We start from the raw sequence: 23,772 nt of genomic DNA on the forward strand, positions 1-23,772 counted from the left end.
GGAAATTTAGGATTAGTTTACCAAATAGGAATTACTAGTTGGTAGGATGTTTGCACAGTCTTTGCCTGGGTATTATCATACTGTGCAGGGTCATTTTGGAATAACAGAATACAGCAAAATACATAGTTAAATCACTGTAGGAGTAAATAAAATATAACTTTTAATAATCTTTCTTAAAAATGGCCTCAATTTATTTAATGTTTTTTAAATGTTTTCTTAAAAAAACTGTACTATGACCTCATTGATAATCAATGAGGTCATAGTACAGTTTTTTTAAGAAAACATTTAAAAAACATTAAATAAATTGAGGCCATTTTTAAGAAAGATTATTAAAAGTTATATTTTATTTACTCCTACAGTGATTTAGTCTTTATGTGAGTAATTACCCGTCAGTGATAAACAATACATAGTTATAAGCAAAGATGATCCAGAATTGTTATTCTTGGGGAATACAAGTATTTAGTAAAGCTGACCTGTCAGGAGAGGTGACCGTCCTCTGTAAAATAAGTGCTATGATATTACTTATGTTATATATTTACATTTACTATGGTTTGGCTGTCAACTCAAATAACATAGAAGAAGAAAATCTGTCTACACCAGGTCCCTCAAACCGATCCAACTCTGTGTCATCCCTGGATCTGGAGGGGGAATCTGTGTCGGAGCTGGGTGCTGGGCCATCGGGCAGCAATGGGGTGGAGGCACTGCAGCTCCTAGAGCATGAACAAGGTGAGCTTCAGGCCTTAATAGAATTATGTAATAAAATTTTAAAGAGGACCTTTCACCATATCTGGGCACATGCAGTGTTATATACTGCCAGAAAGCTGACAGTGCGCTGAATTCAGCGCACTGTCGGCTTTCCCGATCCGTGCCCGGTGTAAAGCGCTATCGGTCCCGGTACCGTAGCGCTTTACAGTCAGAAGGGCGTTTCTGACCATTAGCCAGAGACGTCCTTCTGCCTCGCGGCGCCAATCGCGCTATGTTGTGGAGCCGGGAGGAACGCCCCCTCACTCTCCTGATCATGCTAGTCTACGGACAAGCTGTGTGAGCAGAGGGAGGGGGCGTTCCTCCCCGCTCCACAGCACAGCACGATTGGCGCCGCGAGGCAGAAGGACGTCTCTGGCTAATGGTCAGAAACGCCCTTCTGACCATAGAAGAGCTACGGTACCGGGCCGTAAGCTCTTCACACCAGGCACAGATCGGGAAAGCCGACAGTGCGCTGAATTCAGCGCACTGTCAGCTTTCTGGCAGTATATAGAACTGCCTGTGCCCGGATATGGTGAAATGTCCTCTTTAAGTTGGACATGAGCATTGTTATTTACACCCCTCCCCCCCATGCAGCTACCACACAGGACAATCTGGATGACAAGCTGCGCAAATTTGAAATTCGGGATATGATGGGCCTGACAGAGGACAGAGACATCTCCGAGACTGTCAGTGAGACATGGAGCACAGACGTTCTTGGCAGCGACTTTGACCCAAATATAGATGAAGATCGACTGCAAGAGATTGCCGGTAAGTGAGAATAACGTGTAGTCTTCAAGGCCTAGCCCCTGTGGGATCACCTATTTTGGAACCGAGTTGGTTTTAGTGGTCCATTCAGATCACATTTTATTTTACTTTCATTTGATTTGTTTAATGGAGGCAAAAATAATTTTTTTTTTTGCGGCTCTATTGTCTTGTATTAAAAATAAGATTGCAGTATGGGACAGCGGGGACTGCTAACATCATAGTTGTCTAGAAGTACAGCTGACATCTGATCCTTATCTCATAGACCAATGTCAAGCAATAGTCATATGAAGCCAAACTCTCAGGATGTGTTCACATACGCACCTCTGTGACACCTCTGAGTCTCTGCTGAAAATTGGTAGAGGAAAAATCCTGCACAGAGGACCGCATTATAGTCAATGTGGTCCATCATTACTGCTGCTTCAACACTCTACCTATCTGTTGTTCGGGTCCTCTGATGGACCCTTTCAGAAACCTGCTTCTTGTATGCCATAATAGGACTTATCTAGCAGATAATGGGGTTCCCGATCAGGGCACAATTTGCACAGTACATGCTGATGGTTGTCCCATCTTAAGGATCCTATCTATACTGGTAGCTTATGTAAATTGAAGCCTTTTTCTAATTATATTACTTTAGAAATTCTGCTTTCTTTGCCTGCTATGTGAATTTATTCCCCCCACCCATCATAGTGGCATACTCTGAACGCACCCATAGGACACCATTCACCCTAGGAAAGGCAAAAGAGACACGAGGGGCATACACCAGAGGTATACACTGGGAGCTACTGCTGACATATAGCCAAAATGTATTGTTAGCTGAGCTTAATACCTTTTATCTGGATTATTTCCTTACAGCAGTAAATATGAAGAAACCTGTTTTAAGATTTCTCCTTTTAGTTTGCGGTTTCTTATTTCCCTGTTGGGTTAGTCCTAGCAGCTGTGTTAGATGAAGCGTGATCACATACTGACGTCACCAATGATTTCTCAGCTGGCAGGCAGTGTACTGATGGCTATGTACTGTACTTATTTAGGGAAGTGCTTTAGACATTGCTACTTGTACTACTCTGACAGTGGGAAGTTCTGGTAGCCAGCAGCTCCCTCTGGTGGTTATTTACATGAGTGCACATACTGAAAGTATTCATTTCTAACTCTTGTCTCTAAGGCCAGGTTCACACCTGCACCTGTTCTGCATTTGGGATTTCCATCTCCTGAATGTGCTTAAAAATGTGGAGAGAAAAGTCCAGCTTGCAACATTTTCTCACAACATTATTCTGCCTTTTTCAGGTGGAAGCCGGTGGACCCCATTATAGTCTATGGGGTCTGTGGTTTTACCAGCAAATTCCAATGAGCTGATAGTCCTGGCAGCAAGAGCAGTGTAATTTAGTATATGAACATAAATTCATAACAGTTGTGAAGCCATGTCATTTACCGTGATAAAAAGTAGCCATGGGGCAAAACACTTGCTCAGTGGTTAGCACTGCGGCCTTGCAGTGCTGGGGTCTTGGGTTTGAATCCCGCCAGGAACAACATCTGCAAGGAGTTTGTATGTTCTCCCTGTGTTTGCGTGGATTTCCTCCCTTTCTACAAAAGACATACTGATAGGGGAAAAAAATGTACATTGTGATCCCTATATGGGGCTCACTATCTACATTAAAAGAAAAAGTAGCCTATGTTTTAATCCAGGTTACAAACTATGTAGCGGTATGTGCCAAATTTCATCCAAATCAGTTCAGCCGTTTTTGCATGATTAACAAACATCCAAACTTTCCAATTTATATTATTAGTAGGAGTAGGATAGGATTTATGTCAATGAGGTCTCCTCAGTTTCACATAACACTATTCATTTTTGACCCCTGCATGGAAATTGACCCATGGTATGGATTGCAGAATCTGCTGCCGATATATATTTGTATAACCCTTTTTGTAATATACTTTATAAACATGGAAGCCTATGGGCAACACCTGCCAATGTATGTCTGTATAGCGGCATGTGTTGGAGGTGTCAGCATGTTCCTGTAAAGGACACTGTAAAATACAAAGTGAAAGCCGCCTTTAATGGATTGTTCGAGATCCAGGCATGATGGATGCTTATGGCCAATCCACAGGATAGTTTGGGTCGGACACCCAGGCCCTGCACCGGTAATCTGTTTTGGCCTGTGGAAGCCATATCCATATCCTGAAGCATATCTGCACCTAAACTGGAGCAGAGCTGCAGCTCACTCATGTCACCATTAGATTGTATCTGCTCTGTACACTATGTACAGCTTCCAGTACCATACATCTTTACATTGTAGTAGTGGAGCTGGAAAACTGTAGTGCTTATCCAGTTCACTTCAGTAGGAACAGAGCTGCTGGTCATATACCTTGTGTATATATGGCTTCTGAGAACCAAATCTGCTCATTAGTTGTCCAATACCAGGACCCCGACCAGTGTGATACTGATGAGCTTTCTTGCGGATAGGTCATCTGTATGTAGATTGGTAGATAGATGAGACCCACCACTAGCCCTGGTGCTATGAAGACTGATGTTACTACCCCATTATGTGTGTGTGTACTGACTGTAGATCTCAATCTGCTTCAGGGGCCGCTGCAGAGAATATGTTGGGCAGTCTGCTTTGCTTGCCTGGATCGGGCTCCATACTACTTGACCCTTGTACTGGATCTACCATATCAGAGACCACCAGTGAAGCCTGGAGTGTAGAGGTCCTCCCTAGTGATTCGGGTGAGTTTCAGTACTAACCTGCCTATTCTGATTCTGCTGTAAATATATGGACAAACTGTTTTTACAAGGCCACAAGGCCGGTGACATTTATTCCTCTATCTGAGCCAATGACGCCTTCAATACCAAGGTGATTGTCACTTTGCTTGTTCATAGGAGGAGCAGCTGTGACAAATATGGCTGCACCTTTAAGGCTTTAATTTGCATACAGGTCATGAAAATGCCCAAAGCTTTAAGCTCGCCTGTATTCTTAGCAGTCGCAACATGTGCCTATGGCATGATTACTGTAACGTTATCCTCATGGAATAAGATCAATGTTCAGAACCTCGATATGTGAGATTTCTATGGCTAAACATCTTGATGACGCTGCATCCTTTTTTCCCAGAAGCACCAGACCTGAAGCAGGAAGAGCGGCTGCAGGAGCTGGAGAGCTGCTCGGGTTTGGGGAGTACGTCAGATGACACAGAGGTGCGAGAGGTCAGCTCTAGACCCAGCACTCCAGGCCTGAGTGTAGTCTCAGGTAAAGTTCACTTTTCCCATCGTGTGTGGATAACATATCCCAGTGTGAATAGGACTTGAATTCTTATCTGACCTCTTCTCCTTTTATGAAGGAATCAGCGCAACTTCTGAAGACATCCCTAACAAGATAGAAGACCTCCGCTCTGAGTGCAGCTCTGACTTTGGTGGAAAGGATTCGGTAACCAGTCCTGAAGTGGAGGACTGTGTTCCTAGTACGTGGCATTACACTAATGTTTTCCTTATAACATTTTATATTGATGGCTATTAGGACCAAATGACGGTACAATGTGGATGAAACTGGCTCTGTGTGAATTGTGCCGTAGAATTATTTGCATTTGGGTCCATTGATTGGATACTGTAGACAGGGGAGTATACAGATAAAATAATGTGCATCATCTCCACTTCAGGATCTCAAACCTAATGTAGTACTTGTGGAGAAAATAATACAACTTTGGTGGAATAGCACGCATATTATGTCATACATTGCCTAGTATATAACACGTGTGACAGTGACTATGGGCAAGTATGCTGGAGGAAGTATGATTTCCATTGATCTAGCTGATGTAGATGACGTGGACTCTGCTTTTTAAAAGGGGTGCATCAAAAAGATAACTTCTGTTCATTTGCATGGTTTGTCACATGGATATCCATATTGGGAAAGGGCTGCTTCGGATATTCCTCTTTAAACCAGGGGAAGCAGAACTTTCAGACATGTGTGGGCAGGAGAGCAGAACTCCCAGGCGTTCTCTATCTGAGGGCAGGGTGAAGCAAGACCCACAGATTCCCTCTATGTGTAGGGGAGAGAGCAGGACTCACAGGTTCCCTCTATGTGTAGGGAAGAGAGCAGGACCCACAGGCTCCCTCTATGTGTAGGGAAGAGAGCAGGACCCACAGGCTCCCTCTATGTGTAGGGAGAGAGCAGGACCCACAGGCTCCCTCTATGTGTAGGGGAGAGAGCAGGACCCACAGGCTCCCTCTATGTGTAGGGGAGATAGCAGGACCCACAGGCTTCCTCTATGTTTAGGAGAGAGAGCAGGACCCACAGGCTCCCTCTGTGTAGGGGAGAGAGCAGTACCCACAGGCTCCCTCTATGTGTAGGGGAGAGAGCAGGACCCACAGGCTCCCTCTATGTGTAGGGCAGAGAGCAGGACTCACAGGCTCCCTCTATGTGTAAGGGAGAGAGCAGGACCCACAGGCTCCCTCTATGTGTAGGGCAGAGAGCAGGACTCACAGGCTCCCTCTATGTGTAGGGGAGAGAGCCGGACTCACAGGCTCCCTCTATGTGTAGGGGAGAGAGCCGGACTCACAGGCTCCCTCTATGTGTAGGGAAAAGGGGGGGCAGGAGTCACGAGCTTTCCATGAATTCTGGTAGCATTTATTCAGCTTCCAGAAAACTCTATATCCCTGAACTCTGTGTATCATCCTCTACCCAATGGCTCCCTCAGATAGACCAGACAGACCTCCTTTAGTATCCTCTTCTTCAGCAGGTACTGCTTGTCTGTATTGCTCTTCTCTTGATGCCATTCTTCAGGGTTTTCATATTGACCAACCATCGACCCAGTACAATAATTGACCAATAAATATGATTTCTTTATTTCCAGGCGTCCATCATATCACGTCTCCTCCATCCCAGACAGAGTCCTTGTTGGCGATGTTTGATCCCTTAGCACCAGCATCTAGTGAAGGTATTATAGTAATATTTGCTGCCATTGAACTCTTGTAATGATACTTTAGGCTATGTTCACACATGTGGGCAGAAAGATTACATTTATAAATTGTACAACCTTCAGCACCAGCACATCAGAGCCACCTGTTTTTGCAGTGGTGCTGTTCCTTGCTGTTTTACGACAGCCACATGTATGGATTTTTCTTAAGAAAAACCACCATGCTTAAGATCCTAGTATTCATATCACATCCACAGGTAGAAAATGTAAGATACAATTAGAATTAATACTATTTTATGTTATTTCAGTAGTACGGCCTAAAGTACACTATGCAAGACCTTCTCACCCTCCTCCTGATCCCCCTATACTGGAAGGAGCCATAGGAGGCAATGAAGCTCGCCTGCCCACATTTGGCTCACATGTCTTTGTTCCCACGGACTCTGACGCCTATAGACAAAGGCACTCTTGCCCAGAGAGACTGGTGCGCAGCCGCAGCTCTGACATAGCCACATCTATACGGCGGCCTATGAGTGATCCGGGCTGGGCAAGAAGAGCCGGAACTGAAGAGCGAGAATTGCCACCTGGTGGAATGGCGCTGGGTGCGTCTGCAGGGATCAATGCCTCGCAGTCCTCATCATCCTCACCTAGCAAGGATTCTTCAAGGGGAGAGGTATGTTGTGTCCACGCCAAACTGTTCTGTGTTTGTTTTGTCTCTGGAAAATATACAGTTTGCATTTGAGGACAAATTATAGATGGAAGTGATAAAAGTGTATTAAAATGAGGGAAATGGTCCTTAAAGGGTTTGTCCCATCAGTGGAATCCCTTACAAATGTCCTTTGGGACAAGCTAATGTCATGCTTCCAATCTAGAGCACTTGTCATGACCATGTTATCATGTTGTACCACAACTACCCTGCAGCAAAACCACACAGTCCACCCCTAATGCTAAGGGATAAGTAATCCAAACCCATAACTATTAACAGATCTTTATCCAGTCCCAGTATAGAAATGCTATGTGAGGCTGTCTGGTGACTTAAAGAGGACCTTTCACCATATCTGGGCACAGGCAGTGTTATATACTGCCGGAAAGCTGACAGTGCGCTGAATTCAGCGCACTGTCGGCTTTCCCAATCTGTGCCCGGTGTAAAGAGCTTACGGTCCGGTACCGTAGCTCTTCTATGGTCAGAAGGGCGTTTCTGACCATTAGCCAGAGACGCCCTTCTGCCTCGCGGCGCCTATCGCGCTGTGCTGTGGAGCGTTCCTCCCCGCTCACACTGTACAGCGCGATAGGCGCCGCGAGGCAGAAGGACATCTCTGGCTAATGGTCAGAAACACCCTTCTGACCATAGAAGAGCTACGGTACCGGACCGTAAGCTCTTCACACCGGGCACAGATCGGGAAAGCCGACAGTGCGCTGAATTCAGCGCACTGTCAGCTTTCCGGCAGTATATAACACTGCCTGTGCCCGGATATGGTGAAAGGTCCTCTTTAAAGGGATTTTCCAGCCCCCAGATGCATTTTTAATATGGATGATTTGTCCACTGGACAGCCATCAGTATCTGATCAGTGGGGGATCTAGCATCTGTACACCGTACAGATCAGTTGTTCCGGGTGCCAGATGCTATAGCAGTACATGTGGAGTTGAAGCTGTCTACTCATATTCAAATAATGGAAGTGGTTACTGCCCTGTCCACTGTCTAGTGGTGGCTCTGGGGTATTACAGCTGTGCACCTATCACTTGAACAGGAGCAGACGGCATCCATTCCTTGAAGACTATCATAGCTTTTGGCACCTGGAGACTGCCAGAACAGTATGTGGGGTCTAGGTGTTGGACCCTCACCAATGAAACATACATTTTTGGCTGGAAACTCAATTTAAGGCTGAAGCCTCACGTTGTGAAAGCGTAGCATTTCTTCCAAGAGATTGGACGAGACGCTGCAGACTTTACCTGTTGACCATGTATGACGCCCCCATACATGTTGTGGCCAAATTGTGAGTCTGCTTGTGGATTGCTGCTAAGTGAGACTGCATCTGGATTAGCTACATGACAGGTCCAGATATAGTCCAGCAACTAGCCATTATCTGTGTGCGGACCCATCGCTCAGCTGCAAAGTGTAAGGGGTTCCCGTATTAAGATACAAATATGTATTTTCTTGTAGCCAGAAGAAAGGAAAGACAGTGATGATGAGCGCTCCGACCGCAACAAACCGTGGTGGAGGAAACGCTTTGTGTCCGCAATGCCAAAAGGTACATTGTTATTCTGCAGGATACTTTACCAGGTGGATGGCACGTGACACTTTCTAAGTGACTTTTTTTTTCTCAGCCCCTATTCCCTTTCGAAAGAAGGAAAAACAGGACAAAGAGAAGGAAGATCTGGGACAGGACAGATTCTCCATTCCAGGTGCAGTATCTGATCTCTGTACAGTGCTGTCCATCTGAGGAGTCACAGAACACATGACCCAATGACAGCTTTTACCTTTTAGATGATGCAACTTCCAGACTTGCTCCCCATTCTCAGGCAGCAGAAGACATTCTGGACAAGTATAGAAATGCCATCAAGAGGACCAGCCCAAGTGATGGAACGACAGGCCCATATGAGGGAGCAGGTAAAGCCATTGGTTACCCAAAATTCTTCTGTATCCATCTCAAGATGGACTGCAGATCACAAGACTCTGATTACTCATGTCCATAGATATCTATGGAGAGAACGGAGTAAGCAGAGGGGGAGAGATTGCAGCACAAAAATGGACTTGGGCTGATGCTGGAGCTAGATAGGAGCTTTATTCGCTTTCTATTAATCAGTACAAGTCAGTACGTCTCTATATATGTCCTGCAAGGTCTTGGGGCTCTTCTGAGGAAATCCTACTCCGTTTTAGAGCAATTTACACTCACTGTGTGCCGTGTATAACAACTATCTCCACCCACCAGCTCAGGGAAAAATGTGAATTACAGAGAGAGCCTGCAGAGGGGAAAACTGATAAATAATACAGGAAATGCGGTTATTCCCATTATACACATTGTAGTATTGATTACAAAAAGGTTAGGTATAGATGTATTTGTGGTAGTTAGAAGTGTATTACTTGTCCGAGCAGAAATCTGTTAGACATCCTGCCAGTATGTGCTTGGTTATAACGTGGTGTGTTCAGTGTCTCATAGAAGAACATAGCTGTCAGAGGAGACTAGTGTGACACCCACGCCATTGTCAGTGCTGATCTCTTAGCTGTCGTGTCATATATTACAGATGTGGTTGGTGATGGAGAAAGTCTTCACGGTTCCCCTAGGGAAGAAGCCTTGCAGAATATGACATCTGATGATCTTCCAGATTCTGCCAGCCAAACAGCTCACCCTCCAGACTCCTCCTTCTCTTATAGGTAGGTGTTAGAGATGGTGGGGTGAGGGGGTTACTGATCCAACTCCTCTGCTACTGCCAATTTCCAGGATTAAGGAACTGTATAAACCAGGGCTGTGGAGTCTGTAGCCCAAACCTCTGACCCCTCTATTTTGCTAAAGCTTGACTCCAGCTCCTTTATAAATGGCTGACACTATTCATTAAAAATCTAGGGATTGATTCCTATGAACGTAAATACATAACAAACTATACATCTAATAACTAGAGATGAGCGAACAGTAAAATATTCGATATTCGACTATTCGATAGAATATCAAACCCCATTATAGTCTATGGGGAAAAATGCTTCGTTTCAGGGGATCCCACCATTCGACTCAGGAGGGTCACCAAGTCCACTATGACACCTCAGCAAATGATGACAACACCTCTGCAATGCAACTGGGACAGCAGGGGAAGCATGTCTGGGGGCATCTAACACGCCCAAGTCACAGTTTTACCCCATTATCACAGCCTAACAACACTTTCCACACAAAAAAAAACCTCTATCAAAGTGGGAAAATACTTGGAAATCTTCTTTCTTCCCCAATTGGATGGACAGAAACCCAAATTCAAGCTAAAGAAACATTAACAAGCACCCCTTTAAATCACGTTGCCCATGACAACCACAGATGGAATAGGCAATGGGAAATCCAACAGTACCCACCCTGAACTGTCATTGTGGATGTGTGTGTGTGTGATGTGGTAAGACCTTCCAAAATTCACTTTTATGGCCCTTAACGTGAGCCCTTCAAAATTAAGTTACAGGCCCTTAACCCCTTAAGGACCAGGCCATTTTTTGGTTTCGCATTTTCGTTTTTCCCTCCTCACATTTCAAGAGCCATAACTTTTTCATTTTTCAGTTCACAGAGTCACATGATAGCTTATTGTTTGCGGGACAAATTGTACTTTGTAATGGCACCATTCAATATGCTGTGCAATGTACTGGGAAGCTGGAAAAAAATTCAGAATGAGGTGCAATTGGAGAAAAAAATGCATTTGCGCCATTTTCTTATGGGTTTAAATTTTACAGCGTTCACTGTTTGGTACAAATGACATGTTACCTGTGTTCTACGTGTCAGTACGAACGCGGTGATACCAAATTTATATAGTATTTGAAATGTTTTGATACTTTTAAAAAAATTATAAACTTTGCAAAATAGAAAAAAAAATTTGTGTCATCATGTTCTAACACCTGTAACTTTTTCATATTTCCATGTATGGAGCTGGTTGTGGTGTCTTTTTATGCGGGACAAGATGACGTTTCTATTGATACCATTTGGGGAAAGATCTGATGCTTTGATCACTTTTTATTAAATTTTTTATAGGAGGCAAAGTGTTGAAAAAAACGCTATTTGGCTATTTTAATTTTTTTTTTGCCGCTATGTTGTTCGCAGTACGGGATAAATGTTTTAATATTCTAATAGTTCGGGCATTTTGGAGTGCGTGGATACCTAATATGTTTATGTTTAATGTTCTTTAATTACTTTTATAGCTGATCTAGGGAAAGGGGGGTGATTTGAACTTTTATATTTTTTTAATTTTTTCAATACTTTTTAAAACTTCTTTTTTTTTCTTGTTATACATTTATGATCAGACCCCTTAGGTACCTTGAAACCTAGGGGGTCTGATCGCTCATACTATTCACTGCAATACTACAGTATTGCAGTGAATAGGAAAATCGCAGCACTTCTATTAGACGATGCCTCTGGCCTCTGGCATCGTCTAATAGATCTCGTGCAGAGACAAGCCTGGAAGCCTTCAATAGGCTTCCGGCTGTCATAGCAACCGATCACCGCCCTCATGTGACGTTCAGGAGGGCGGCGATCGGCAAAACATGGCGGCGCCCGTGCCGCCGGCGCCGTTTACACACTGCGGTCACGTTTGACCGCAGTGTGTAAAGGGTTAACAGCAGCGATCGGCTCGGGCACCGACCGCTGCTGTTAGTGGCAGGTCCTGGCTGTATTATACAGCCGGCATCTGCCGTGTATGGAGCGAGCTCAGCGTGTGAGCTCGCTCCATACATCCCCATGCGACCCATGACGTACTGTTACGTCATGGGTCGCTAAGGGGTTAAGCTGAGCTACAAGCAGAGATTGAGGCCCTTTAGGTGACTTCAGCCTCTTACCAGCAGAGTTTTAGGCCCTTTAAGTTAGTTCAGCCTTGCAGAAGCAGAGATTTGTTGGCCCATTGGATGAGTTGAGCCTTGCAGCAGCAGAGTGTTAGCCCCTTTAAAATTGTTAGCCCCTAAAACGGTGGTTCCAGAACCATCACTCTCATTGTGTGGGATTGATGCAGTGGATTGGACTGAGGACCCAGATATTGACCTTCGTTTGGATTGGGAAATTGATAACATTTTGGCATCAAGTCCTGGGGGTAACTTTTATTTAGAGGTCCGCAAAGGTGGAGAATTGGCTGTAACCACTACTACTGGTAATGGTCCTCTAATATCGGACTCTACATTACCTCTACAGGGTTCTGATCAGGTGTTAATAGTCCAAACAACATGCTCCAGTACTTTAGCTGTAGGTCAGAAACCACTTTCCCTTCCGACACCAGATTTAACCAAGCTTCACCATCATCAACCTGCTGAGGTGGAGCTACTAAAGGAAACCTTGCCTTCAAAGGCATGTGCTGGAGCTGCGACTGAGCCAAATCTAAACACAGAGTCCTTTGGAACTGAACAAAATTCACAAGCAGTGTTTTTGGCCCTTAGGGTGAGTTGAGCCTTGCACCAGCACGTGTCCCGTAACATCAGGCGGGCCCTAAGTTCTGCGCGAAGTTGCACAAAGTTCCACTTGACCACCAACGTGTGGACAAGTGCATGCGGCCACGGACGCTGCATCTCAATCACGACACACTGGCTGACCTGTTGACCTATTACAGGTTCCCATGCTCCGACAGTGGACTTTACATTGGCCTGAGGAAGATGCTAGACCAGTGTCAAAATGCGTAGCCTTTTACCTGTCTTTGGAACCAATAAAGTGATTTTATTAACCTACATCCACTCAGTGGCGCTCTCATACCCGGTTTTTACCACTTTCAATTTTTCCCTTGAATTGCTGTGTATCACACTTAGCTTTTGGGGGGTAGACCCTTAAAAATTGGATTGACCATACATGGCCTGACTGAATGAATGGCTGTCTTCCACTTAGCTTCGGGGGATAGACCCTTAAAAATTGGATTCAGCGTACATAGCCTGACTGAATTTTGGTGTCTCCCACCTAGGTTTTGTCACATGTATAGCAAGAAGTAACTGCTGTGGATTCTTGCTATTTTTTGGGGAACACCGCTGAGAAAAGCGGTTTGTTACGTATATAGAAAGAAGTAACTGCTGTAGATTCCTGCTATTTTGTCTGGGGACACCCCTAACAAAAGCTGGTGTGCACGTATATAGCAAAAAGTAACTGTTCTGTATCCCTGTTTTCCACCATCCGTGGAAAGCTGGACTCCTGTCCCTGCAGTGTATAGCTCTGAGAAGCGCTGTTGTTGTTCTTCGGTTTTTCCCTGCCTATCTGAAGCTAATGCCTATCTAGCCCTCAGCAGATATGTCTCTCTTCCTATCTCTGACCGCAAATCTGGCAGCGGCCGTTCTTTATAAATGGGAGGTCACATGTTTTTGGCAGCCAATGGGTTTTTTCAATTTTTTTCACTGCCTCCGTTGTCATAGTTCTTGTCCCACCTCCCCTGCACAGTTATTCGTACAAAAAACGCACCAGGGAAGGTGGGAGGGGATACGAATTTTTACTGTGTATGCTGCATAGCATTCGATTGAGATCGAATGCCTCGAACGGCCTGATATTCGATCGAATATTCAATGGAACGGTGTTCACTCATCTCTACTAATAACACATTATTAATAATTCTATAATATCATTTAAAGTAATCTTTCACCTTATTTTGAAGCCGGAGTTGGTAATGTTTTTCTGACCCCGATTCCACAGCTCTTCACAGCCCTGATATAAATTGTGCTTGTGTAAAGATAAGGAGCGTATTCACAGGTTTCTGTACACTTGAGTCTATTATATTAGAACGCCATATTTCTGTTTTCTATAGGGATGCGAAAAAGAAGTTGCGCTTGGCGTTATGCTCTGCAGATTCTGTTGCATTCCCAATGCTTTCCCATTCTACACGGAATGGTCTGCCTGATCATACCGACCCTGAAGGTAAGTGCTTACTTGTGGGCTCCTTTAACTACTGGAATACATTATTTCATATATAGCTATATTGCAGAGGTCAGCATCCTTTTTTATGTAGTGTGCCAGTTTTTATAAAAGTCAAAGATGGTGTCCCCAGTACGCCACACAATAATTGTAAGGGTGACACTATAACATGAAAGGTATAGAATGCAAACCGTACAAGCATTGTGGGGACAGAGGGCGTCTCTCAAACTGCTTGGCCTTTTTGCTGAATAAACCCATAGAAACCTGCACAGCCTTATGGAAATGAATAAATGCTCAGTGGCCATATTACACTTCTGCATTTGCTTTAGGGTACAAAAACATATTACACAAGCAATTACTGCCCTCTCATTAAGCTAAGCTCAAAACCCAGAGACGATGCATCATGCTTTACCCCCAGTGCCTCCTTCCCCTCTGTGGTTCCATGGACCATGTGAGGTGTCTCACTGTCTTGGCAGTCAGTGAGGCATCAGCACCAGGGCCGGCACTGATCAATAACTTTGACTATTCAGCTGGATTCACAAATCTATGATACAGCTTCTGGTCTAATGTCATGAACTGGCAACTTGCTAATCTATGAAGCTGCAGGTTTAGGCCATTAGACTTGTGGTCGGCACAGTCCATATAATACCAACATAGAATAGCAGAACCCAGCCTTACATGAAAAAGGATTTATAAAGCAATACAGTATCTGCAGTTAGTGGCAAGGGATTATCCAAGTCTTTGTTAGGCTAAAGGAAAATGTTCTTTGTTGTACCGTGTTAGCCAGTGGGTTGGAAATATAAAAAAACACGAAAACTTGGTGATCTTCAGTAGTTGATACCTTTTTAATGGCTAAATCATAATGATGACAAATGGCTAATGTTTCAAAGCGCAAAGGCTCCTTTGTCAAAGCAAATTTAAAAACATTTTTGAAGGATGCATATATATATATATATATATATATATATACACATACACACAGAGCAGGCACAAAGGGTGTTAGATTTCAGGAGGGGAGGGGGGGGTTGTTAGTAGTTGGTGAGACAATGTAAGCAATTGGTGGAGACATTTGCTAGAGACAATGTGGTAATTGGTGGAGACAACGTAAACACTTACAGGTCCTTATCAGATCACACGCTACTGTAAAAAGACAAAAGACAAAACCAGCGGACAAGGGGGGCGCTATAGTCATGATGAACACATCAGACTACATACAGGAGGCACACAGACAGCTGAATGACACGCACTACTACTCTAAATTAGATTCAGACCCCACAGTGGAATACTCTAAAAAACTGAAAAAAGTTATCTCTGGCCTATCTGATGGAGCCAAAGGCCTAAGCAGCCTCATACCAACAAGCCCAAGAATGGGAACTTTTTATATGCTCCCTAAACTACACAAACCTGGGAACCCAGGGAGACCGATCATTTCATGTGTGGGGACACTCACTGAACAGATCTCTGGATGGGTGGAGGGTACTCTGAAACCCCTAGTGAAGGATACAGCCAGCTACCTTCAGGACACCACAGACCTATTAAATAAACTAGCCACTATAGGTCCCCTTCCTGATGGAACCATCCTGGCCACCATGGATGTAGAATCCCTGTACTCCAATATCCCACACCAGGATGGTGTAAACGCCTGCCAGTTTTTCATGGAAAAGCGATGTATGAACGCTAAATCAGTGGTGAAACTCACGAAATTCATCCTCACCCACAATTACTTTTCTTTTGGTGACTGTATCTATCTACAGCAGACTGGCACCGCAATGGGGAGCAAAATGGTGCCACAGTACGCTAATCTCTTCATGGCCAAGCTGGAGAGTGACTTCCTCTCCACTTGCACCACCAGGCCTCTGGCCTACTACCGATTCATTGACGATATCCTAATCATTTGGACTGGGTCTGAACAACAGCTGAAAACCTTCCATGAACTATTCAACCAATTCCATCCCACCATCAACCTGACGCTCAATCACTCCCTCTCGGAAATAAACTTCCTAGACACAGTCATCAAGATACAGGACAACAAAATTGAGACATCACTGTATCGGAAGCCGATTGACCGACCAACCTACCTAGGATGGGACAGCTTTCATCCGAAACACATAAAGAACTCTATTGTATACAGCCAAGCCATCAGATACCATCGCATATGCTCTAACCCTGCAGACAGAGAAGAACACCTCGGAGTCCTCAGAGACACATTCTGGAGGCAGGGTTACCATCCAAGAACGATTGATAACCAAATCACCAGAGCCACCAGGATACCAAGATCGGAGTTATTAAGATACAATACCAAACAGGAGAACAACCGAGTGCCCCTGGTTGTCACATATAACCCTCACCTGGAGATGCTGAGAGGTATCACACGCAAATTACATCCACTACTACAAAAAGACAACCGTCTAACATCCATATTTCCGGACCCCCCTCTCCTGTGCTATAGACAGCCACCAAACCTCAGGAATATGATGGTCAGTAGCTCATTACCATCCCCAACCAACGCAGGAACATTTCCATGTGGAAATAAGAGGTGCAAAACCTGCCCCACATACTGACCACCGACAGGATAGAGATACCTAACTCGAACAAGGAATATAACATTCCAGGTACCTTCACCTGCAGCACATCCAATGTAGTGTATTTAATTATGTGTACCAAATGCTCCACTGAAAATCTGTATGTTGGAGAGACCGGACAGCAGCTTAGACTGCGCATGAACTCACATCGCCATACTATTAAAGAACAAAGATCTGACCTTCCCGTGTCAAAACATTTTTGCAGGGGGGACCACAACATCACCAATGACATGAAAATTCTGATTTTGAGAGGGAATTTCAGATCTAAGAGAGAAAGGCGCATACATGAATATAAATTCATGACACTGTTTCAGACACTAGAGTGTGGGCTTAATGCATCACAGGGGTTCATGTCTTTTTACAGTAGCGTGTGATCTGATAAGGACCTGTAAGTGTTTACGTTGTCTCCACCAATTACCACATTGTCTATAGCAAATGTCTCCACCAATTGCTTACATTGTCTCACCAACTACTAACAACCCCCCCCCCTCCCCTCCTGAAATCTAACACCCTTTGTGCCTGCTCTGTGTATATATATATATATATATATATATATATATATATATATATATATATATATATATATATATATATATATATACATCCTTCAAAAATGTTTTTAAATTTGCTTTGACAAAGGAGCCTTTGCGCTTCGAAACGTTAGCCATTTGTCATCATTATGAGTTAGCCATTAAAAAGGTATCAACTACTGAAGATCACCAAGTTTTTTGTTAGGCTATAAATATAAGTTCTGGGGTGTTCAACACCTGGCCCCCACACCTATCAGCTGTTCTCAGTGTCTTGTTTAGAGTCAGAAGGAGATGTGTGGAGCGTACAATGTGTGAACAGTGTCCAGTTTCTAGGGGTAGGCTTCTAACCTGTTCCATGCAGATACTGGTGTCTTACTTTATTTAGCATTTTAAGCAGGGTTCTCCTCCAGTCTGTGGCTCTTGTAGTTTCACAGCAGCTGAAGACCAGTGATTTAGAGTCTGGATCTAAAAATATAAAACACGTTTCTCTCCCCTAAAACCTCAGGTCTCTTTCCATAAGTAATGTACCTACTGCATGGAAGATCTGCCTGTATTTTGGTGCCAGCTGTGTAGAGAGCCTGACAAGTTTCCTCTGCACACTGCCAGACTTTCAGCAGGACGGTGGTACGGTGGTGCAGAGTCTTAATCACAACAAATGTCATCACTTGTGTTTGTGGCAGCTAAATATGTTTATAGGAGGTGGCAGATTGCCTTTAAGCAGAATTTTGGGCCTTGTTAATTTTATGTAATTTATGGGAACTTTACATTATGAAATCTTTATTTTTTACAGACAATGAGATTGTATGCTTTCTTAAAGTTCAGCTGGCCGAGGCCATTAATCTACAGGACAAAAACCTCATGGCACAGATTCAGGAAACCATGCGCTGTGTCAGCCGATTTGACAGCCGGACTTGCAGCAAAATCCTTGCATCAATAGCAGAGGATTACAGGTATGGTGGGATGCGTAGAGGGATGCACAGTCCATGAACTTTGTAACGCTAGCAGGCAGTGGCATAACAAGCAAAGACTGGGCCCACGGCATAGCGCTCCACAGCATAGCGCCCACTTTCCTGGCTTCCACACTGTATAACGCCACATTTACACACACAATAATATCTCATAATGGCCCCTGCATACACTATTATGCCCCATAGTGGACCACCCATGAACAATTACTATACTGTGGCGTCTTTTCGGACTCCAGAGTATCGGTGACCCAGAGGAGGTGACGAACATAAAAAACAATGTTACTTACCTCTCCCAGGCTCTGGCATACTCCCCGATGCTTACGGCCTTCTTGAATATTGGTACAGATGTCGCGTTAGCCAGACCAGCGTCACAACGCATAATGACGCCAGCCTGGACCACGTGATGTCTGTTACATCATCAAATAGACCAGAAGACACTTAAAGGATGCTGGAGTGCAGGAGAGGCGAGTAACACTTTTTTTTTTTTTTTTTTTTTTTAAATAATGTTCCATTGCTTCTCCTGGCCCTGTGATCATTATATTCCATGTTCAGAAAAGACCCCAGAGAATAATGTTAGCAATGTTTGTTGGGGTTCGCAGTCTCACTTACTGATCCCCGCTCCAGTTGACAGCCGCATCCACGGAAGGGGACGCGGAGGTGGCTCTGATCAGGAGCAAGGATTGGTAAGTAAATAGGGCCTGTTACCTGTTAGGGAAACTCCAGCAGATAACGGCCTATTTATTTAAAAAAAAAAAAAAAACATCAGGGGCCTGCCGGGCCCCATAAGGTCTTGGGCCCTGTGGCAGCCACTATTGCTGCTACCCAGGTCGTTACGCCACTGCTCACAACACTGTAAAAGTTGTTGAGAGACGTGACAGAGGTGTCCCCTTTCTCCCTTCTGCCTGTTCAGGACACAAGTACTGTTTGCCTAAGCCAAATATGCACTTTAATCTGTTGGTCAAACAAGTGTTTGGTCAACGGTCCAGAGAGTATGGCCAGTATTCAGGTTAATGTTGAGACTCTCACTTGTCTCTGCTTTCCCCAGATAGACATAACACAAGTTCTTCTGTCAAGCAACAGGAGGAGGTGAACTTGCCAAGTGTGTGATCCCTTACTTGTGTCATGGCCTTTAGCAGATTTTGTTGGGTCTGGCTGTTATCATGGAAAGTGGAGGTGGCTGAGAATTTACATTTGTGGTCAGCCATTCAGTACATGGACAGGTCAAGTCCACTGGCTCAAAAGCCACTTCTTGCTGTCCTGAGAAGTGACTCCCCTGACATAAGTTGTGATAGTCTATCCTGAAGCCCTCTCTATATCCTGTCTTAGCCGTGTGACTCAGATCTAAAGATACTTCATACAGATGTTATATGTTTACTTGCTTTGTGCTGATTATTTTTCTGCTGGTTACTAGGAAAAGAGCATCTTATATTGCCTATCTTACAAGATGTCGCCAGGGCTTACAGAGCACGCAGGCTCACCTTGAACGACTGCTGCAGAGAGTTCTACGTGATAAGGAAGTCTCTACACGATATTTCACCACTGTTTGCGTTCGGCTCTTGTTAGAAAGTAAAGAGAAAAAGATCCAGGAGTTTATTCAAGGTAAATCTCCCTGACCTTAAAGGGATCCTATCTTTCCAACACATTTTTTTTTCTAACACGTCGGAATAGCCTTAAGAAAGGCTATTCTTCTCCTACCTTTCGTTGTCTTCTCCGCGCCACCGTTAGCTTGAAATTCCGGTTTTTCTCGGTATGTAAATGAGTTCTCTCACCGCACTGGGGGCGGTCCCCTGTGCTCAAACAGCACTGGGGGGGCATCCCCAATGGTGCCAGAGAACTCTCCAGCGCCGCCTCCATCTTCGTCTGGAACGAGGTCTTCTTCCGGTGGTGTCTTCTTATTTCTAGGCCTCAGGCCTAGGGCAAGACGACTGTGCATGCTCGCGGCCACTTATACAGTATTGGAAGTGGCCATTTTCTCATGGCCGGTGGGCATGCGCACTCGGCTTGCCCGAGGCCTTAGAAGTAAGAAGACACCACCAGAAGAAAACGCGGTGAAGACCTCGTTCCAGACGAAGATGGAGGTGGCGCTGGAGAGTTCTCTGGCAGCATTGGGGATGCCCCCAGTGCTGTTTGAGAGCTGGGGCCTGCCCCCAGTGCTGCGAGAGAACTCATTTACATACTGAGAAAAAAGGAATTTTAGGCAAATGGCGGCACGGAGAAGACAATGAAAGGTAGGAGACGAATAGCCTTTGTTAAGGCTATTCCAACATGCTAATTAGAAAAAAATGTGTTGGAGAGATAGGAAAATGTTAAAGGGATCCTATGTGTTCTTGATAGGAAATTAAATGTAGAAATTTTCTTGCATTTTTTTTTTTTTTTTGTGGGGGTGGTAATTGAAACCTTGCAAGGAAAGTTTGCATGTATTTTCTTGCGGCACAACAAGTGGTCAGTAGCGTCACCAGCTGTGACATCTGCATTTACTATGACTTTTACGGATTGTATTCACCCAATTGTCCCATGGAGGTGACTTGGTTACACTGATACACAATCATGCTGCACATTTAGGAATTTTACTGAATGTTTTTACACTTATTTAGGAACTGTCTGATCTGTTTATGCATACTGTATACATTAAACATGGTTGTCCACCAAGAGCCTGGGAATCTAACCTTGACCACTCCTACCAATGTCAATGGGGTCTGCCAACCATCTAGATTTGGGAATTTTAACATGCTTGATTCTTTGTTCACATGAGAAATAAACCACCACCAAAGGTGTCTGGCTGAGGCTTGGTAACTTTTCTCCTTGGAAAATGAATATATGTTCAGCCAAAAAGAGTGTGCGTATGTGTGGAGAGGTCGGGGGAGAATTGTTGTCAGCCAGAAAAGCTAGTGAAGGTGTATGGGGCACCAGGAATGTACTTCCACACGATGCACATTCATGTGGTGTTTGCAAAGGCTCTGCATGGCAACTAGTTGGACTCATTCATGTGGTCCATGCTATCCCAAATTTTTTATAGGCAGTGTTTAAAAGTAGATGTTGCCTCTGCAGTGTGTGAATGAGTGTTACAAGATTTTTTTCAGAAACTAAAACGGTGGCCTTAGGATGAGATTCGTGGGATTCTGGCACTCAGTACCATCACCGTTCAGCTGTGCAAATAGACCGCAGTGTTTGTACAACCAGTGCAGGCCTATTTGCTATTTGCCAGTGTAGTGACATATGTTGTATAATGGTTGTACTTGGTATTGTAGCTCAACCTGCCTTGAATGGTACTGAGATTACCCTGCAAATAGGCCATGTGACAATGGGCACTTCAAACTTCTATTTGGGGGTCCCAGGAGTCTTCATATCCTAATAATAGGCCATCAGTATTTTAGTCCTGTTTGTATTTCTGAACCAGATGTAGTATAGTTACGTATAGTTACCCTTATGTGCCATTGTGCCTAGTGTTTTATACATAAGGATAACATTTAAGCTTTCTGTCCTCTTGATGTTTTACGTTGTTCTATTTTCCTAACAGATTTCCAGAAGTTAACGGCAGCTGATGATAAAACCGCGCAGGTGGAGGAATTCTTACAGTCGCTATACGGAGCTATGGCCCAAGATGTCATATGGCAAAATGCCAGTGAGGAGCAGCTACAGGACGCACAAATTGCCATTGAGAGAAGTGTGATGAACCGCATCTTCAAGCTGGCCTTCTACCCCAACCAGGATGCCGATGTACTACGTGACCAGTGAGTTGGAGGGAAAAGGAGGCAGATAGGAGAAGTGAGTGACAGATGGAGGGCAGAAGACTATTAAAGAGGATCTTCAACCACCTCTGCCAAGTCCAGCTTTTACATAGTTTTTTAATAGTTGCTGCTCCACTGATTCTGGCACAGTTTGAAATTCCTCTCTAGCTCCCACCATTCCCAAGCAATCAGTGCTGATAGTTTTTGTCCCCGATATACTATTTAGACGCTCTGTCAGGAGAGCGGTATCAGGCAGGAGTAGACAAGGGGTGTGAGCTGTGACAATGGCTGCCTCAGACTGGATCTCTGAATCAAACCCCCGCCTGACAGTATAGAGCCTAATTAACACACCAGGCACCAAACTAACAGCACTGACTGCTCAGGCATGGGGGTGGGCTAGAGGAAAAATTCCAGCTGTACCAGAATCAGTGGAGAGGTGTCTATTAACAGAGGTAATGGCCTGGAGTTGTTGGAAGGTCCTTTTTAAAGTGTACCTCTGCATTTAGGGTATATTATCTAGAATATTAGTGGACTGGGTACACGACAACTTCCTAATACATGTAGACCACTCACACAGTCAGCTTTAATACTACTGCAGCATACTCCTAGGAAATATAGATGCCAAATCCAGTCAATATAATCTTCTGCAATGAACACTTTGAAGAAAACCCAGAATAAGCGCAGAAGATGGAAACCTGAAGGACTGTTTCATACCCATTCATTTGAATGGGTGAGAAAGATGTCCGGCCGTGAGCGTTTTATGCTCTCCGCTGCAAAACCTTTTTTTTTTAAATCGGACACAGAGTCGGACATGCAGTACTCTGTGTCCGATTTTTAAAAATCGGTTTCGCGGCGCAGAGCATAAAACGCTCACGGCCGGACCGATCTGACAGATTTCCGTCTTCTGCATGCAGAAGACGGAAACCACAGAACGGAGACCCGAACGCTAGTGTGAACCTAGCGTAAGAAATAGCTCCAGATGTAAATAAAACTTTTAATAATAGAAAAACATCCAAAAATCACAAGAATCAAAAATCAGAAAAATGTAAATAAAATAAAAACAAACACACCTCACAAAAAGAAAAACGGACAAGATCCCATATTGATACTTGCTTACGTGTTGCCGCTTACTCATAGCAGTGCTATGAGTAAGGGGCATATGCCCTGAAACACGTAAGCAAGTATTAATATGGCATCTTGTCTGTTTTTTGTCTTGTGACATGTTTTTATGTTTTGTTTTTGATATATATATATATATATATATATATATATATATATATATATATATATATATATATAATATATAAATTATTTTTCAGATTTTTGTGATTTTTGGATATGTTTTTCTACTATTAAAAGCTAAGTTTTATTTACATCTGGAGCTATTTCATGGTGCTGGATTTTCTTCAAAGTGTTTATAACTTGCCTGAACTGGGAGGTCTTTTTCTGTGCATTGAAAGGCTCCTTCTCATACATTTGTATGCATATTGCAGGCCGTGGACATTTTCGTGTTTTTTTTTTTTGTTTTTTTTTTTTTTTTTTTTTTTTTTTTTTTTTTAAACTTCTGCGATGTGATACATACAGGTGAATTCTATAATTCCAAGCAATGTACTGTAATTATGTCGCTGGAACTCCTGGCAGTATATTCACACTAGCATTCAGGTTTCCATCTTTTGGGTCCACATGGGGAAAAGATGGAAAACCAGTCCACTTAAAAAGTGGTTACGTGCAGACCCCATAGACTATAATGGGGTCTACCACTTTTCCGCTGATTTTAAGCGGATTCTGCAGTGGAGACTCCAACGCAAGTGTGAATTCAGCCATAGATAACTATAATGTTAGGAGTCTCCCACCCGGCATACTGTTAAGGCTGGTGAATCCGCCTCACACCTATACTAAGACTCCACACCATTCAGCTGTAGTGATCAGTCACCAGTCCTGGAAGATGCACAAGATATATACAATGATCATAGCAGAGCTGCCGTACACTGGTGAACCCTAAAATTCCA

The 23,772-nt window shown here is 44.0% G+C and overlaps 1 protein-coding gene across 6 annotated transcripts in view; it reads left to right on the forward strand.

Moving 5' to 3' along the window:
* GAPVD1 (GTPase activating protein and VPS9 domains 1) overlaps positions 1-23,772 on the forward strand; it is a 58,865-nt gene that overhangs the window by 30,106 nt on the left and 4,987 nt on the right. For 2 of the 6 annotated variants that reach the window (XM_075260159.1, XM_075260162.1), the window contains 15 exons: positions 577-726; positions 1,339-1,512; positions 4,088-4,228; positions 4,611-4,745; positions 4,837-4,956; positions 6,346-6,429; positions 6,717-7,078; positions 8,567-8,654; positions 8,731-8,808; positions 8,891-9,013; positions 9,649-9,778; positions 13,849-13,958; positions 17,858-18,017; positions 19,447-19,634; positions 21,553-21,766. In XM_075260159.1, coding sequence (XP_075116260.1) covers positions 577-726; positions 1,339-1,512; positions 4,088-4,228; positions 4,611-4,745; positions 4,837-4,956; positions 6,346-6,429; positions 6,717-7,078; positions 8,567-8,654; positions 8,731-8,808; positions 8,891-9,013; positions 9,649-9,778; positions 13,849-13,958; positions 17,858-18,017; positions 19,447-19,634; positions 21,553-21,766 — 2,257 coding nt within the window. The remainder of the gene's footprint in view (positions 1-576; positions 727-1,338; positions 1,513-4,087; positions 4,229-4,610; positions 4,746-4,836; positions 4,957-6,345; positions 6,430-6,716; positions 7,079-8,566; positions 8,655-8,730; positions 8,809-8,890; positions 9,014-9,648; positions 9,779-13,848; positions 13,959-17,857; positions 18,018-19,446; positions 19,635-21,552; positions 21,767-23,772) is intronic. The other 4 variants (XM_075260160.1, XM_075260163.1, XM_075260161.1 and 1 more) reach the window with 2 other exon arrangements.

Source organism: Leptodactylus fuscus, chromosome 11 (genome assembly GCF_031893055.1).
Source record: "Leptodactylus fuscus isolate aLepFus1 chromosome 11, aLepFus1.hap2, whole genome shotgun sequence".
In the NCBI taxonomy this organism is placed as follows: domain Eukaryota; kingdom Metazoa; phylum Chordata; class Amphibia; order Anura; family Leptodactylidae; genus Leptodactylus; species Leptodactylus fuscus.